Here is a 17965-nt window from a genome sequence, read left to right as displayed (position 1 = left end):
CAAGTTTCTCTTCAAACTGGGAAAGGCCATGCTGCACAGCCTGCCTCCAAGCAGGCCGCTCAGAGGCCAGGGTTTCCCACTCGTTGAGGTCCATTCCTAAGGCCTTCAGATCCCTCTTGCAGATGTCCTTGTATCGCAAGACACAAGGCTGTTTGTAGCTGTTTGTAAGTTAATTTATATTTATAACTTTGTTTTTGAAACCCCACTATTTTTCTAACTGGGCCCCAACAAAAGTTATAGCAATGCTTAGGAAGTTTTCTACTTCCAAAGGCCTATGGAACTTAAGACAAGAAACTGTTTTCCTACACTCCACATTTTGCAGCAAAACAATTAACAGACAAAAGTTTAAAAAAAAATCTTCAGAAGTAATGCTTCAGCAACATTACCACAAAATGTGTTAGATGATGCTAAAAGTATAGTTTACAAGTTACAACTGGGGTCATTAATGAGATAAATTAGTAGCAATGAACAGGGGTTTGAGAAACAAGTTCCTTACATAGCAGAGCACTTGTAGCTCAGACACTACATGTACACACTGATCAGCTGCACAGACACAGCACAGAAGGCGCATGGCAGGACCACTTTATTTCCAGTCAGAGTGCGCTTATATGGTAACCATGAAAAACCTCTTTCTACAAACTTTTAGGCCCAGTTATTACATGGTGTCAAACCATGTTTGGTGTTCCATGAACTTGCACAATCACACATTTCCCCCAGCAAAGGCTGATCCTCTCCCAACAAAGAGACCATTTCTTACAATTCCACGTCCCCAAATTCCATGTTCTTACCCAACTGTCGAAAGACAGCACTTTCTCCTTTATAGTGGATCACTCTGTTCACAAAGTAATTGAAAGGATTATCGGCCTTTCAGTACAGAGTTTCTGAACCTTGAACAACTGTATAGATGAGAAACTGTTGGCAGGTACAGCATTTCAAATCCCAAGAGAACTATTATGGCATGACAAACTGCACCTTTGAGATAGTCCATCCCTGGGCACATCTAGAAGTCATTTACTGAAGCTAAGCAGGTCTAGTTGGTTGCCTGCCTGGAAACCCCATGGACATTCCCTTCAGATATTCCCAGGAGGAAAGAAAGGTAGGACATAAAAGTAATAAAATAAATAAGATTCCTTCATCTACACAGTCAAAAATTTCATTAGCCCCAGCACTGAAAAGCTGACCATCCTTAAGGTACATTGCTTCTGGGTCAAAACATTTACTTATACCTTTAATTTGCTACAACATTAAGGAGGAGCCTGAGAGCTGAGAATTAACAAATCCAGGCAAAACCATGGATCTTGACTCCTTCTCCAACTGCAGAATAGTAAAATGACAATGTAAACAAAAGCATAAACTAAGCAGGGCTTGATGGACACCTGTTTAATGGACAGCCCAATCCTACCTAACCTCCCCACATGCAGCCATGCCACCAGAGCGCATGCTGCTTCCTGTGAGTTTTTTTTTGGGGGGGGGGGAGTCCCGGAGGTCTCCTCTGGGTAAGCGAACATTTGTTCCCCTGCCCAGGGTAAGCCCTCACTGCCCCACTGGGTCTACTTGAATATGCACCAGCTATTTAAGTGGTGCAAATCTAAGTGGACCCAGGAAGTCAGACTGAGGGTGAGAAAGGGGATAGGATATCAGTGGCACCACTGCCCCGATACAGCCCCCTTCCTGGCCTCATTCCATCCTTCTCCCTGCCCTGTTCCACAAACACTCAGCTCCCCACACTGATTTACTGGTACCAGGATTGCTGATGGGCTGCTTACTGCTTGTGGCAGTGGCCAGGCTGTGCTGAAAGGTGTGTTGCAGTTTGCAACAGTCGTAAAAGACCTTATGCTGCCCAAATGCTAGTTCCAGAAGAGTAAGGCCCTCTTAGGATTGGGCCGAAAAGCACACAATAAATGGAAACAGTATTCTTACCTGAGGTAGCACTGCTGGTCTTTGTCCTGCCAACCTCTGCAAGGAGCTGACCTGAGGAACTTTAATGGGCACTGCAGTAATGGTTCCCAAAGCCTGCCAGGAGAAAATAATTCCCAGGATAAGAAATGTGTTATCACAGAATGTTAAAATTGGAAGGGGCCTTACAGGGCCTCTAATCCAACTACCTGCTCAGTAGAGGCAACTACAGCAGAGGCCATCCAGCGTCTCCCTGAAAATCTCCCAACAAGGGAGAGCTATTACTGGGCACGCTTTTTAGAACTTGCATAACCTGAGCTCATGGGAGAACTCTATGATGTGTTCAGGGACCAAGCGCAGTGGTCAGTGGAACAGCTCATTGGTTTGGCACATAAGAGAGAGGTGAGGCTGAAGGTACAACAAGCATTTTATTGCGGGGATAATAAAACAACTGCAGGGAAGGAGAATCAAAGATGAACAGCAATGTAATATTACTTATGACCTAATCCCATCCAGGGCCAGCCTGTGCAATGCAGAGATATCAAGGCAGGCCGGCCAAGCCCCCAGCAGGCTCCTCCTCCGATCTACACCAGTAAAAGGTCCCAGTGGGGACCCTTCCATGGCCTACATCCAGATATGTTTTTCCTCCTTACTTCTCTTACCCAGCCTCTTCCCAGGGACAGCACATGGGATGCAGTGGCCAGCGTGTCAGCCTAGGACAATTGGGATCTAATCATGTTATCAACCTGGCTGCGCATGAGACAGGAAAACAGAAGTGGGCTTTGGGGCTGGTGCTTGAGCTTCACCAAGGACCAGAGTTACCTATTTGTTTCTGCTTGCTTGAGTGCAAAGCTTAGGAATTGTGAGGTTAGTTTGCCGTGACCAAGGGATCTCCTGCTTTAAAGTGAGATGCATCGGTGAAAGAGTTTGAGAAGCAAAAACAGTCCTGGGTGCAAGCTTGGCACAGTAGTTCTTGGGTAGTAGCTAGAATAAGGGTGCTTCACACAGTACCACTGGGTCAGATGCACAATCACAGCAACAGCAAGGCAGATCAATGGGATACAAAGAAAAGACCAGTGGGGTCCTAGGACCTAGTTTTTTAAAATCTTTTCTGCCCTATGGGATCTTTTGTGGGGTGAGCTCATCAAGGAACCTTCTTGTATAACCTGATGTCCCTTGCCTTTACTGAGTACTTCTGTTTTTGCATCCTACCAAGGGTATAGCAGCTGGTTCTGGTCAGTGGCTCAATTAGCATGAACTCCTTGATTAAATTACCATGTACAGCAGTCAGATATTATAGACGGCAGGCAGATATCAATCAAAAGGAAAAAATCAGAGATGTTCTACCCCTTTGATATGTCACTTTTTACCCTTGATGAGCATCCTTTTTAAACGATTTCAGCTGCCAAGTTTTAAGTGAGTTTTTACCAAGAAGCTGGCAAGTGTGTTAAGCATGTATCATTTACCACTGAAAATTTTATAACTGAGGCTTGCCACAATCTGTCTAAATTCTACTGAGAGGCAGCTGTCATATTCTCAACTCCTTCAAGGAAATAGATCGATAGTGTCTTCTGACAGTGCAGGTGACAGGACTAATGACAGCTTCATCAGAAAACACAGCCAGAACTCCACAGATGCCAAGAGAAATAAACTCAACAATGAAAAGAAGCTGTCTGGCTAATCCCTCTTGTTGCCAACACGACTTACTCATACACGCACACGTGTGTTCCTACATGTGTCATGCGCGCGCGCGCGCGCGCACACACACACACACACACACACACAGTGACTCCAATTTAACCATGTTGAACTGGTTCTACCATGAGTGCACACAGTAATATTTGGAGGCAAAGGAGACTGCTTCACTACCTGCCCTGAGCCCTGTGCTTCCAGGTCCTAGTAATAGAGGGGAGAAATGGGGCTGTAGGAAGGGTCAAATCTGATTCTCGGCAGTAGGAGAGACCTACCCAAACAGCATCAGACATATCCAGGAAGCGTTATGGGACAGACTTTATGTTTGGGACATCATTATAAGGTGCTAGAACACCAGGTTTGCAGGGCTGTGTGCAAGCCCGAATTGGTCTTTTCAGCCACACTAGACGCTGCTCCAGAACCACTTTTCAGAGCGCGATACCAGAGTCTTCCGAGACTGAAGGATGCCAATGATGAGTGGGGATACACTGTCCTGCAGACCTCTTAACCCCAGGTGTGTGGATGGTGTGGCCCCTGATGCCAACATAGGACCCATGTTGGAGGAACAAGGAAAAGGAGATGGGCAAGCAGATGAATCATGGAGAGAACAGTCACTGGTGGCCACGTTTTCCTTGCAGCAAACCTGAGAGAAGGACTACTAGTGATGCATTCCTAAACATTTTTCCAGTCAGGAGTGGAGATTGTAACATGGTAGGGAGGAAGGTCCTGCTCGAGGGTATGAAGATAGAGCACAGAACAGGAAATGGATGAGGGTTGCGGAGCTGCCTATACTATTCAGAAAGATAGACCCAATCTCCTGAATTTCACTAAGAACTAGAAAAAGCCTGAAGATAAGAATCTTCATCAGCTGCAATCCATTCAAAGACCAGTAATTACAGGAATGATGTAATAGGAGAAGCATGCTGGCTAGCTATGCCCCCAGCCTCAATACTTGTCCACAAGTGTTGGATGTAGGGAGACCAGGCTTTGAATGTTTGCATTTGTCCATATGCAAGCATATGGGATAACCGAAACCATAGTCTGCCCTTTTGAAATTGGGGCCTTGGCAATCAGAAGCCTCAGAGCCTCGTGCAAAGAGAACCTTAAGACAAAGATAAGTCAGAAGACTTTCTCCTTGGAATCATCGCTTCCATTTCAAGAACAGGTAACCATAAGCTGTTTTGTTTCCCCCATCCATTTATTTCCACCTCTCCCTCTCTAGAACTTTGCCTTCTCATTAAAATTTTGGTGTAATCCAAAGTTACCTACTGGGGGCTTATACACTCTCTTTTTATAAATCAACTTTTTCTTTTTGGGAAAAGGCTCATCTCTGTTCATCTTTACCCCTCTTTGGGGTACCTTACAGTGACATATCTGTGGGCCAAGCCACTCACAGTTGCCAGACTTGGCATTAAATTTGAGTAATTCTGCAAGTTTTAAAGTGCACATGCATTGAGTGCACATGAGGCAACCCCTCTGCTATCAGATGACAACTGGATGCACAACTTTTGACCTATGTAGTACAGCCTACTACAAATTTCTCAGTGTGCTCCTAGGAGCCCTTCAATAATAATAATAATAATAATAATACAGGTATTTATATACCGCCTTTCTTGGTCGTCAGATTTCTCCTCAGACTTTAATTCAAGGCGGTTTACATAGGCAGGCTGTTCTAAATCCCTGTAGGGATTTTTACAATTGAAGAAGGTTCTGTCTTTCAAGAACCACAACATTTCAGATGGATCTTTAATGATCTGGTATCACATTCTGGCCTCCATTTTCCTCCCACACAGGCTGACAGCGGCCAAAGAGCAGGTGGAATAACTCAGCATAACTCGGCTAGGCTTGTCAGCTGCTTCAAGGTCTTGCCGTTCACGGTGCCGGTGGCCTCAAACTGGTGACCTTTGGATGTTGTCTTCAGGCAAACGGAGGCTCTAGACCAGACCTCCTGCCCCTCAAGGCCCCTCAGGGCTCCCTGAGACCCCTTCAAAGGCTCTAAGAGCACACCATAAATGACCACCATCTGATCGGCGCTGTGCCACTCCACACATGTGCTGGCATCTCTCTGGGAGACTCTGTACATGCGCCCATTGATAGGAGTGTAAAGGGCTCCAGAGATCAAAACGTGTGATAACCACTGGCCTATGAGATGCTTGATGCTTTCCAGGCAGGCAGGATGTTTAATGAGCCTCTGCTGAACTGCCATCAATAGCAAGTGGGCTGCATTTAACTTCATGTTATGTGGGCCTGACATATAAAAAGGAAGGTCACTTTCCCGTTCTGGCAAGGCTGGGAGCACACAAGGTAGGGAATAAAAGCCTGGAGGAGGCTAACTGGTGGCACAAGTCCAGCAGACGTCGCAGGTTTAAAGGTAACTAAGGCTAAAGGGGACAGGGCAGGACCTGACAACTCCAAGTGCAAACTCAGGCACTTCACGATGCTTCAACAAGTGTCTGAGCTTAACAGCAACTAAAAATGAAGTAGATCTGTGGAGTGCCCAAAGGCACACCTGTAACAGTAAGTGTGCTCAGTACTAAAGTAGGCTGGTTTGGAGCCTGCCTGCCAACAGCTATACTCCATTTTCTCTGCTGAAAGTTTGCATGAATGAAGAAGAGCCCTGGGAAACTGGAAGAGTAATGGAGCTATGAATTCTGGTCTTGTTTTGAGAAATGGGAACTGGTGGCCTCAGAAAAACTACCCAAATCCTCTTCCTTTTGCAAGCCTTCTGAGTGCTTTCATTACATTGCATGTGTTTTCCTCTGCAGTGGAATTCACTATCCAAGAAATCTGGAATATCATACTTGGAACATGACTGACTCCCCTGGGTCTGCGGAACTGTCACCTGGATCCAGCCCAGGTGGCTGGGAGCTCCCCAGGAACAGGGGTCTCCTCCGGGGTAGAGGCCTCCTTGAGAGTAAAACCTGAGTACTCGCAGGACTGGGGTCCCATACAGAGCACCTACCCGGGAGGAGGAATAAGGACCAGCTGGGAACACCAGGCAGGCTTCTTGGGTCGGCCCAAGAAGGAAGAGGCCTCATAAGGAGCCTGGAGAGGGAAGAAAGAGGTCACTCCTCTCCTGAGGGGAGTAAGGCCCAAGGAAAGCCAGAGGGAAAGCAGCATCCCTGCCTAAGGGAAAGGAGAGAGGCCTCCAGAGGCAGGGGATGGGGATCTGCCCTGGAAAGAGGAGGCTGGGGGGAAGACTTCCCTGACCCAGGACCCTCATGGCCACAGAGGGCAACCCTTAGAGAGACGGGATTGTGGAGACAGGGCATTGAAGCCCACTATACCCTGTGGGGGCCAGCTGGCTGGGGAACCAGCACAGAGACAGCAGGGGCCCTCCCAAGGCCAGGCAGCCTGACCATGACCAGCAGGGGTATATCCTCCAAGAGCCCAGACCTCGGGCCAAGGGATGCGGAGCTGAAGGCTGGTGCTGAGAATGCCCAGAAATGGGGAGGGTCGGGTCCAGAGACTATCCGTTGTTGGCGCCACCAGTCTGCATGATGTATGTAGGTCTGTGAAGTAACAGTCCTCATGAATGTGAAACGGCTGATGCTATTAAACCGCCTGTGTCAAACAACTGTACCCGCCTCCTGTCTGTTAATCCGTCGCCGACCATCGTTCAAGGACCGGGTAAGCCCCTCGCGCTCGCCTACAACCCCAGGGAAGGGGCCACCTCCTGCTATGGACGTTACAGGAACATTCAACAATTTTGTTTTTATTTTATTTTTCACATTTTTATACCACTATTCCTCCAAGGAGCTCAGGGTGATGTACATGGTTCCTCCCCTGCTTTTGTCCTCACAACAACCCTGTGAGGTAGATGAGGCAGAGAGAATGAGAGAGTGTGTGAGTGACTGGCCCAAAGTCACCCAGGAAGCTTCATGGTTGGGCAGGGATTTGAACCTGAATCTTCCAGATCTAAGTTCAACTTCAGAACCATGCTAGCATTCATAGCTCTCTCTATATAAGAGGTAAACTGGCAATGTTCGATCTGGTGTTCCAAACTTGGGGGAACAAAGACTGAATTGTCTTGCAGCCAATGACAAGTATGCACATTTTCAGTCTCCAATCACACCCTACAACCTGAATTGTGTAAGTAACTCCCACATGATTGTGGTTTTCTTGTCTGCTTCTGCCTTCCTTTCCTGAGAATAGTAATTTTTTCTCCTCTCCATTGTCAAAAGCTGGTACACATTCTTATGAACCCTTAATTAACAAGCTGAAAATACCTCTTTTCTGGCACTGCCTGACCTTTAAGTATTTTGTAAGAATTTACTGATACCAGCAGAAACAATAATTCAAAAGGTTATTTTATGTGTGCAGTATTGGAGCCTTTCTGTTCAGGATAAACGCATTTCTTATTACTACCTTCATGGCACTAAACATTTTAATAAAAGCACTACAGAAGTAAAAAGGTAACTTCAAATCTCTAACTGCAGCCTATATTCAGTCAATGACAACTCCCTAAAATGTCTACGTTCCTATGCAATTCAAAGATAAGATGAGGAACTGGTAGTAGACGGCAGGTTGAGAAAATCAATGATTTTCCCAAGCAAAAATGATTTGAAAACAGAGAACACTTGCCATTTTCAAATCACTTCTGAAAAAAAACTTCAAAAAAAATACACATTAAACAACTTCTTACACCTATAATTTTAAAAGATTGATTTTGACAAGTAGTTTACCAAAGACCATTACAAAAACACATTTTAGGATGAAACAGAAATCTCCAGATCTTTATATACTATTGAAAAAACTCAAAACAATCTTTGATCTCAATGTGTACTAGCTAGTGCACACTTATAGCTGCCGTCTCCTGCAGGGGTGCTGTAGCAATTGCTAGCACTGAGCACGGAGCTGGACTAGATGACCTCCAAGATATCTTCAGATTCTATGTCTTTTCCCATTCATTTATCATAAATTTGTCTCTAGTGGGTCCTGATAGAAAGGTACAGGAATGTAGAATGGAACAAAGAAGAAAACAGGTAGAAGTTCCAACACTGTCTGCAAATAAAAGAAGTACCTTCTTGGGGTTTACGTTCTGCCTACTGAGTCTTTCTGACCAATGTCAAGATACAAAACTTGCTCCAATCTTGAGCCAGTAGTGCAATACGCCAACTCACAAACCCAACAGGAAAGAAGGCTCTGCAGCTAGTAGGGTACTGCAGTGCAGCAAGGGCGTTGCCTTGCTCAAATTCACTACGTTCTTGTTTTAAAAGTACTGGGTGGAAGGGAGGGCAACCACCTTGCTGATGTAACAGTAAAGTTAAACTGACCTGGAACCTTTTAAAAAAAATACTACGAGTCAGACTTCAAAGTTACAACAGAGGATATTATTAGTAATAAGAATATTTATATATCACTTTCAACAAAAAATTGATATGCAACCTCTATTAAAAAATTAAAGATGGGAGACAGTTTAATAGTTCAATACTAGCGATCTTAGAGCATTATTTCATTTCATTGTGTGCTTTTAGGAAATAGGTTGTGATTGTGTGAGGTTGTGGGTGATCACAAGCTTTGCTAAAATACATGTCAGGGTAGTGAGAAGGGACATGGTGGTGAGTGACAGGCCATGGGAGATATGGCGATAGGGGTTGGGCAGGCTGTTACAGGAGAAAGAAGATGGGTCAAAGACAGACCATCCTACTTTCTGGTTCATCCTCCAACCCTTAGGGCAGGGGTGTTTCATTCCAAGGGCTGAACAGCATTCATGATGCCTGCTGAGGGCCAGAAGTGATGTCATTAGGAAGAAAGTGATGTCATTATTCAAGATATGGGAGAGCCAATTTTCATGTGGGCCTGCCCTTACAGCAGTAACATCTCAGCACTGCTCAGCCACTGAGAGCCCAAGGACTGGATAAAAAGCTTTCTCAGGCTGCATCCGGCCCCTGGGCTTTATTTTTGGCACCCCTGTCTTAGAGCAATGGTGGCTTTAACAGTGGCCCTGTGGGTCTGAAACTGCTGTTGTTCAATGCAAGGTCAGTGAATAATAAGACCAGCCTGATTCAGGATTTAACCCGGGCGGGGAGGGAGGCGGTGCTGATCTGGCTGGTATCAAAGAAACTTGGCTGGAGGAAATGGGGGGAGGGGGGAGGAAGATGGTCAGTCTCTCCCAGCTGTGTCCACCAGGTTTCTCTGTGCTTTAGCAGCCACATCAGCAGGGGCAGGGAGGTGGGGCTGCAGTGGTCTACGGGGAAACCATCTCCCTATCCAGGTACCCTGGCCAGCAGAGTACCAGATTTGGAGCGTCTTGGCATGATGTTAAGTGGGCAAGACAGAACAGGAATTCTATTGGAGTACTGTCCGCCTTGATGTCCAATAGATTCCCTGTCTGAGCTGGCTGGTGTAGTCTTGGCGGTGGCATCAGACTGTTCCCAGCTGGTGGTGCTGGGGGATTCAATGTCCATCCCAAGGCCCCCAGACCAGGTGCAACTCAGTATTTCATGGCTGCCATGGGCCTGTCTCAACTTATCACAGAACTGAGACAGGTAGCTGGACACATATTAGACCTGGTTTTCATCACTAAGCAAGAGGGTGGTGATTTGGTAGTAGAGATTAACATCATTCCTTTTCATGGACAGATCACTTGCTGATAAGAGGGCAGGCTAGTTGCTCCTCCTTTCTTATGCAGAGGTGGAGGACCAAATTTATGGTCTAACCCCCAACTGTATAATTTGATCCATCAGGATCCATGGTCTGATGGAGCCTGATAATTTTCTGAGGGCTTTGGGAGAACTGCCCACTGTTAGAGATGACCAGACCAGTGGATCAGATCACTCTTGCACAACCTCTGCCATGTCGCAGAGCAGTGATTTTCAACGTTTTTCATCTCATGGCACACTGGCAAGGCACTAAAATGGTCAAGGCACACCATCAGCTTTTTGACAATTGACAAGGCACACTGTGCTGTCAATGGAGGCTTCCCCCAATGGTCCTATTGATAAATGACCCTCTCCCAAATTCCCATGGCACACCTGGGGACCATTCGCAGCACACCAGTGTGCCACGGCACAGTGGTTGAAAATGGCTGCCATAGAGACAAAAACACTCCTTGATTTACCAAGGAGCTGTGGACTATGAAGTCAGGGCAGGCACTGAGAGCAATGGAAGAGGAAGATGTGCAATAAATTCAACTGAACATGGGTTAAACCATTTCTGCCCAACATTACATATATGCAACAGGGACCAAATGCGTACACCTATGGGCTGGGCAAAAATGGGTTAAAGCACATCATACTGCCTACATCGTGGCAAGCCTGAAAGGTTCATCTGGAAATACTTCCCAAATTGAAGCTAAGGCTCATGCTGATGAAATTTGTAAGTTCAAGTTTGTGAATGGTACAACATCCTTTTTGAAGACAGTCTTACAAGCAAGCTACTAAAAAATAAGGAAGCGGATTTAAATTCAGCTACAAGCCAATTGCAGATGACCAAGAATTACCTTTCATAAGACTTTATAATTAATTATATTCCATTAAATACTACTGTCATGGTACTTATCTTAAAATAAAAAATATAAATTGTCGGTTGTATTTTTACATGGATTAAAAATGCTAACTCTATAAAACTGTGCCCCTCAAATGCCAGTACTGTGCCACTTGGAGGTCTGTGCCCCAGACAGCTGTCTAGTTAGCCTAATGATAACACCTGCCCTGCCCTGTCCTGTACAACATGCGGCATATATAATTTATGCATTTGTGTGTATAATTTTCATGCACATAGCTAAAGTAGTTAGTGTTTATGGTGGAGTTATTCAACACTGTTCTCACTCACTATAAGCACAAGTGTAAGCTAATGATATTATAATTTGAAAAGTACAGGTTGAGACTCATTATTCATGTGGGTTCCCTTCCAAGCACTCATGGATGGCAAAAAAAGCACTATAGCAAATCAATTTAAAAAACAAAGTTTCTTTGCTCCAGTGATTTAAAAACAGCCTTGCTGACCTTCAGGATGAAAGATAAGAGTCATTAAGAAGACAATCCATCAATCAGTCCTCCTCCAAGCGCTTACAAAGGCGCTTCACTCAGTCCCTCCCTTCACAAATGCAAAGTGATCACCTTTCTTTCAGGTGCTCAGGGGGAAGGGAGGGGTCACCTGGAGAGAGAAGGACTGGTGGATTGTCAGCCAGCTGCCCCCCCTCTCTCTCTCATTAAGGAGGCTGTTGTTGAAGTTTTTTCAGTTGTTGTTCAGTTTTTTAAACTGATTTTAAAGGGGTGCATTTTTCCCCTTTTCCAGGGATCATTCCTGCACATTCCTTCTCATTTGCAGTGGCCATTCGTGATCAGTCAAATCCGTGTATCAAAAATCTGTGTTTAAATAGGCTGGACCTGTATAACACTGTTCAACAAATTTTAACTTTTTTTTTTTACAAAAACAAAATTAGGGCGCAATCTTAACCGGCAGTTATGCTGGTATAGGTGGCCCTGGAGGGTCTCCTTAGGCAGGAGCTGCATCGGCGCATTCAGATGCGCCGTCGCACGGACGGAGGCAGAAGCCTCCGCCGTGGCTCCTGCGCCGCTGCTTGTGTCGGCATGAGTGCGCCGACATAAGCGGCAAAGGTAGGTGTGGGGGGGCGTGGGGAGGGGGGAGGGAGGGGGCGTTACTGGGCAGGGGGAGGGTGGGCCAGGGGCTGGGCGCATGGGGAGCCAGGGGCAGGGCTGGGACCCAGAGGTCGTGCCAGATCCCAACCCCAGTCCCCGGGGCGAGCGGAGCAGCTTCAAGCCGCTCCGCTCTCCTCTGACTTGCGCCACCTCCAGAGGTGTCGCAGGTCCAAGGAGACCCATAGGGGTGCGCAGCCCTTACCCATGGGTAAGGGGAAGAGCTTCCCCTTGCCCGTGGCTGAGCCGCTGTTCACTGCAATCCCGCGTTGGATGCAGCGCAAGCCTCTTGGCTTGCCTGCTCCAGCGCGGGTTAGGACTGTGCCCTTAGTCGCTCTTTATAGATTTTTGGTCGCTGAACATGAAAATCAGTTAAAATACTCTCCTAGCTCAAATTTGCAAGTAAATCGACCATTTCTATTTCACATATATTTCAATGGGATGTTATAATAGGGACATTCATAAGTCAGCGTGGCAAACGTTAAATTCCGCTCCGAGTGAGTTGGACCACGTGTCTTTGCCTCGTGAATCATGTGATCATAGCAAAGAAGCGGTTGGAACCAGATCCATCCAGTTTGGACATCCCATTGAAATATGTGATATGTATACAAAATATAAATGGTCAAATTAATCTGGAACCGCAGCTAATAGAGGATCTTTAATGTTATATTCATGTTCAGCACCCAAAAATCTATAAAGAAAAACTACTTCCATTCTTGTAAAAATTTCATTGTTGAACAGTGTAATTTATGCTGGAAACTTTTTCTGAGCTTGACTGGCTTGCTCTGGGGTGGTCTCACTGAAGTAAATGGAAATATTCTAGATAGAGTGTGGTTGGGACTATGGCCACAACCAATAAAGAGTTAAGCCACCGAAACCAATGGCCATAAGTATTTGTAACCTGTACCCACAAAATACCAATGGTGGGTTGGGAGGAGATGAAAGGCCCATGAGCCCAATAACTACAGAGACCTGAAACGTCCTAATTGGTTGGTTGGCAACCTTCAGTCTCGAAAGACTCTGGTAGAAGCCTACAGCACCCAGTATTCCCAGGCGGTCTCCCATACAAGTACTAACCAGGCAGTGCTTTTTTTGTAAAAAAATAGGTGCAGGAACTCACAACTTTTTATTTATTTATTTATTTATTTATTTATTTATAAACCATTTTTTATACATGCGCGCGCACGCGCACGCACACACACACACGTCCATCCCATGTGAGCTCCCTGATAGCAAAAGCACTCCTGCCACAGCTGGAGTGAAACACCCCATTTTTTTTAGGTGGGGAGGTGCTCCATTGGGCTATAGGAAACTCTCTCCATTGGGCTATAGGAAAGCCTATACAGTAGTTAAAGTGTTCAGAACAAATATATAAGGTCTTGAGCCCAGCTGGTGGCCACCAGTGCCTCAAGTGTTAGTTCCAAACACTTTGAGCCTAAGAGCTCTGGTGGCTCAGTGGTTAAACTGTAAATCTGTGAAGCCAGAGGCTTGGGGTTCAAATCCCACTGAGGAATAATTTTTTTTTTTTTAAGGTGGGAAGGTGCTCCATGGCTGCAAAATATAAAGGTTGGTTGCTAGTTGCCAAAGGGGGGCCAGTTGAGGCTGCAAAACTCCTCAAAGTTCAGTCCCAGGCAGGCTCTTTTTTGAACTTTTTTTTTTTAAGTCCCAGGTAGGACTTAACCCACAGCCTCCAGCAGGGGGCCCACTCCAGGAGCTTAACTGTGGGTTACGTCCTAACTGGAACTTAAAAAAAAAAGTTCAAAAAAGAGCCTGCCTGGGACTGAACTTTGAGGAGTTTTGCAGCCTCAACTGGCCCCCCTTTTGGCAACTAGCAACCAACCTTTATATTTTGCAGCCATGGAGCACCTTCCCACCTTAAAAAAAAAAAATTCCTCAGTAGGATTTGAACCCCACAGACCTACAGTTTAACCACTGAGCCACCAGAGCTCTTAGGCTCAAAGTGTTTGGAACTAATACTTGAGGCACTGATAGCCACCAGCTGGGCTGAAGACTTTATATATTAGTTCTGAACACTTTGACAATAGGCTTTCCTATAGCCCAATGGAGAGAGTGCTGGGCTGTGGAGCACAAGGTTGGAGGTTCAAATCCCTCCCTAGCCAGCAGTGCAGAGCGGGGTGGTGCAGGCAGGGGAAAAAAGGTGGGGGCAAGGAGGAGGGAAAAAAAAGGGGACAGGGTGGTGCAGGCAGGGGGGAAAAAGGTGGGGGCAGAGAGGAGGAGGAAAAAAAGGTGCCGGAATGCTGTTCCGGTGCGTTCCATTACAAAAAAAGCCCTGTAACCAGGCCTGACCCTGCTTAGCTTCTGAGATCAGATGAGATCAGGCATGTGCAGGGTAACAGTTGCTGCCTTGGCTTGTCAAATTGCAGGAACTTCAGTGAGGGTGGGGAGAAGTTAAAACAAAAGCCAGCCCAGCCTCCTGAACAGCTAAGCTTCTCCCCCCCCAGCCTTCTAGCAATGAGGTCTAGAACAGTAATACCAGCATTTTTTAAAAAAAGAAAAAGTACTTCGCCAAAACAAACATCAAAATAACATGTTTTGGCTCTTAGATTTGAAAATATTTTCACATTATGCTGTGGTCCCATCATTTCAGAATTGTGGTCTAAATAAGAATAATCATGGTGGTTTCTTTAAGAACGACAAACACAGCCTTGCCCTCTATTCAGAGTACATTTATTTAGACATTCGTAGGTTACTGAAGATTGGAAATTATCCAGGCAGAAGGGTTTGCAAAGAATGCATATGTGATAAAAGCAGGAAAGGTTTTTGCTTCGTTGGTGGCATACAAGAATAGTTGAGATATTTATAGAGAACAAGGTTTTAGAAACAAAGAGTAGCCAATGTTCAGCTTGCTCAAGGTTTTTTCTTTTTGAGCTACATTAGATTAAAGGTTACATATAGTGCTTGAAATTTATATGAAACAAGTTCAAGGTTGAATCTGCATTCCTTGTAACATGAACATAGACTGAGGGTGGTTTTTTTTGTTTTGCTTTGTATTTTAAACACCCGGCAATTACTTCAGTGAATATCCATTCAGGTTAAGAATTTTCATCTTTGCCGTTGCCATAGTAATCTGTTCCCCTGTCACTAGCACATTAAAAATCCATTCTGCTGCTATTATTGAATGTGTTACAGACAAAAATATTTCTTTACAATAGCTTTAGGTGTCTTATTTGCAACAGGAAACAGTGTTTGCCTCTTAGAAATGTGTATATACTTGTATAAAAGAAAGGTTAGTGGTAGTTTTAATAGAGCAGCAAATGTTTGTTGCAGAGACAACTCCTCAAAATAGCATGTGCACAATACTATAGTTTTGCTAAAACTTATTGATTTAATTTTTTCTTTACTATAGGGTAAGAAAGAAGAAGCAAATTGAAATTTGTCATGCGCGATGCACCTGCAATCCAAAGCTCTGGGAAGTAATTGCTTATTAAACTTTCAGCTGTATAACAAGTCTACTGTCTGTGTGGACCCAGGTTGGGAGATTGAGGCCAGGAAAGGGGTTAGGATATTGGTGTGTGCTGCTACCACCTCTTCCCAGTCCTGATCCGCCCTCCTCCTCATTCTGCACCCTCCCTACTTCCCTCCACTTCCTGTGCCAACTTACCAGCACAGGCAGCCATTCCAGTCTCGATCCGCTCTCCTCTTCGCCCCATCCTGCACTCTCCCCGCTTCCCTCCACCCCCTGTGCCAACTTACCAGCACTTGTGGCCACCCTCTGGCCATGTGGAAGTGGCTGCTTATTGCTCGCAGCGGCAGCCAGGCATGTTACTTATGCAGCAGCAGGAAAGCACCATATGCCACCAGAATGCTCGTTCTGACGGCATAAGGCTCAGTTGGGATTAGGCTGTAACTGATGTTCCAGTGCACTGTTCCTTCCTTGTCTGAACAGCACACTAAGATTTATTAACTGTTGTTTTCCATTATAATATACATAGAATTTATCTTTTGAAACTCCAGAGAACAGTACTAAATCAGTAATAGATGGGCATGTTTGGCACCCAGTTCAGTGTTCTCATGTTTGATTCTTTATGGTATTCTGAGGTGTTTTGACCTGCTGTGGACCGGCTGTACCCATGGATTCGGGACCCACAGATGTCATTACCCAAGGGTTGGACCCACATGGACCCTCCAGAGGCCAACAGAACTGTGCTCTAGTCAGCTCCGGAGGATTACAGGACTAAAGAGCCAGCGGAAGATCCTCCACAGGGGCAAGTGGGGCTTAGCCCCTCCAAGACAAAAAATAAGCGAAAGGGGAAAAAAATGCACTGAAGGACAACTGATTATATCCCCCTTCCTCACAGGCATAATTAGCGTTGAGCTGGTGGAGACTACTTTAGGGCTGTCATGAAACTGCCTCTGCTGATGGGGTGGAGGGAAGGGGGAGGGTGCAGAATGGGGTTAGGAGGAGGACGGATCAGGACTGGGAAGAGGTGGTATCAGTGACAGCAGCACATCAAAAATAACAACCTGAAACCACTTCTGGTTTCACATTCAAAAACCAGAAGTGGTTTCCCGATCATTTTTTTTTTTAATTCAATTGGAGGCTTGGGGAGCACTGTGGAGGTGTGCCCCCCCAGATGATGGCACTGACCTCGGTAAATAAACCCCCCCTTCTTTCTCAGTAGTGGCATAATCCTGGGGATCATATCTCTGCCATTGCCCCACTTTGCCCCTTAAAGGACCAGAAAGGAGTATTTCCCTCACTGGTGGGTCATGACCCACCAGTTTGGGAACCACTGAACTGGACAATATTGCATTGATTTTGACTCTCCTTACCTATCATTGTTAAATATCCCTATAATAAAGTTTGTTTGGTTGTACCTTTCCCCTGAACCATTGAGCAATGACAGAGGCCACTAATTGGGTCCCAGCATACAAATGATTTTCCCCCATGCATGTAAAACACACCTCTAGTAACACCATATAAGCAGCAACTGCTTCTGGCCAATAACAGTTTTATGCTGTCTCTTCTATTCAGTATACAGTATCAATTTTTATATTTGATATTACTTCTAGTCATATTAATTCTTCAACAAATTAGTTATTAGTTATAAAGTAATAAATTAATATATTAGGTAATTCCTCAATAAATTACAGCCCAATCCTGAGCTCCCTGGAGCGCCTGGGCTCGGTGGCACCAAAAAGGGCTGCCGCCAAATCCTGCGCCTTCTGCGCTACCGTCCCAATTCCCTCGAGTAACGTAAGCAGCCCCACAATGGGGCTATTCACTTTATCGTGTAGAGTAAAGGCGCTGGCTCAGCTCCACGGATCCTCCTCCTGCCTGCCCCTCATCACGCCTCCCCCCGCCCCGGAACGCATCCCTAACACCCCTGTCCACACCCCTGCCTCCCGTTCTGCAGCCCGGTGGTCTGGGAGACTGCTGAACTGTGGAACTTGGGCCACCGCCTGGCGCTAGCCCAGCACCGGCCGGCGCTGGGCTAGCACCAGGGGGAGCCTGGCGGTGAGCCCCGCAATGTGACTTACGGCACGTTTGCGACTATGGTTGACGGCACGGAGCCACCGACCACAGGATTGGGCTCTTAAGTCATATTAATTCCTCAATAACTTACAGCCCATTCTAGGCTGCCTTACACTAGTGCTGCAGCCCCAGCACTACTGGCTGTTGTTGCAAATGGAGCAACACGGAGAAGAAGCGGCACCAGCAAGGAGGCCTGAGCTGCCCCTTTGATGCTGTAGAAGAAGCCCCAGCTGCTGGCAGAGCAGAGATAAGCACCATGGCACAGGGCAGTGAAGAT

General features: G+C 45.9%; 1 protein-coding gene across 1 annotated transcript in view; it reads right to left on the bottom strand.

Moving 5' to 3' along the window:
* PHF21B (PHD finger protein 21B) overlaps window positions 1-17965 on the bottom strand; it is a 108630-nt gene that overhangs the window by 22923 nt on the left and 67742 nt on the right. Inside the window, exon 3 of the mRNA XM_066632549.1 lies at window positions 1921-2013. Coding sequence (XP_066488646.1) covers window positions 1921-2013 — 93 coding nt within the window. The remainder of the gene's footprint in view (window positions 1-1920; window positions 2014-17965) is intronic.

This window comes from Tiliqua scincoides, chromosome 6 (genome assembly GCF_035046505.1).
Source record: "Tiliqua scincoides isolate rTilSci1 chromosome 6, rTilSci1.hap2, whole genome shotgun sequence".
In the NCBI taxonomy this organism is placed as follows: Eukaryota; Metazoa; Chordata; class Lepidosauria; order Squamata; family Scincidae; genus Tiliqua; species Tiliqua scincoides.
Note: the sequence above shows the minus strand (reverse complement) of the source record. Positions and strands in the feature narration are given on the sequence as shown.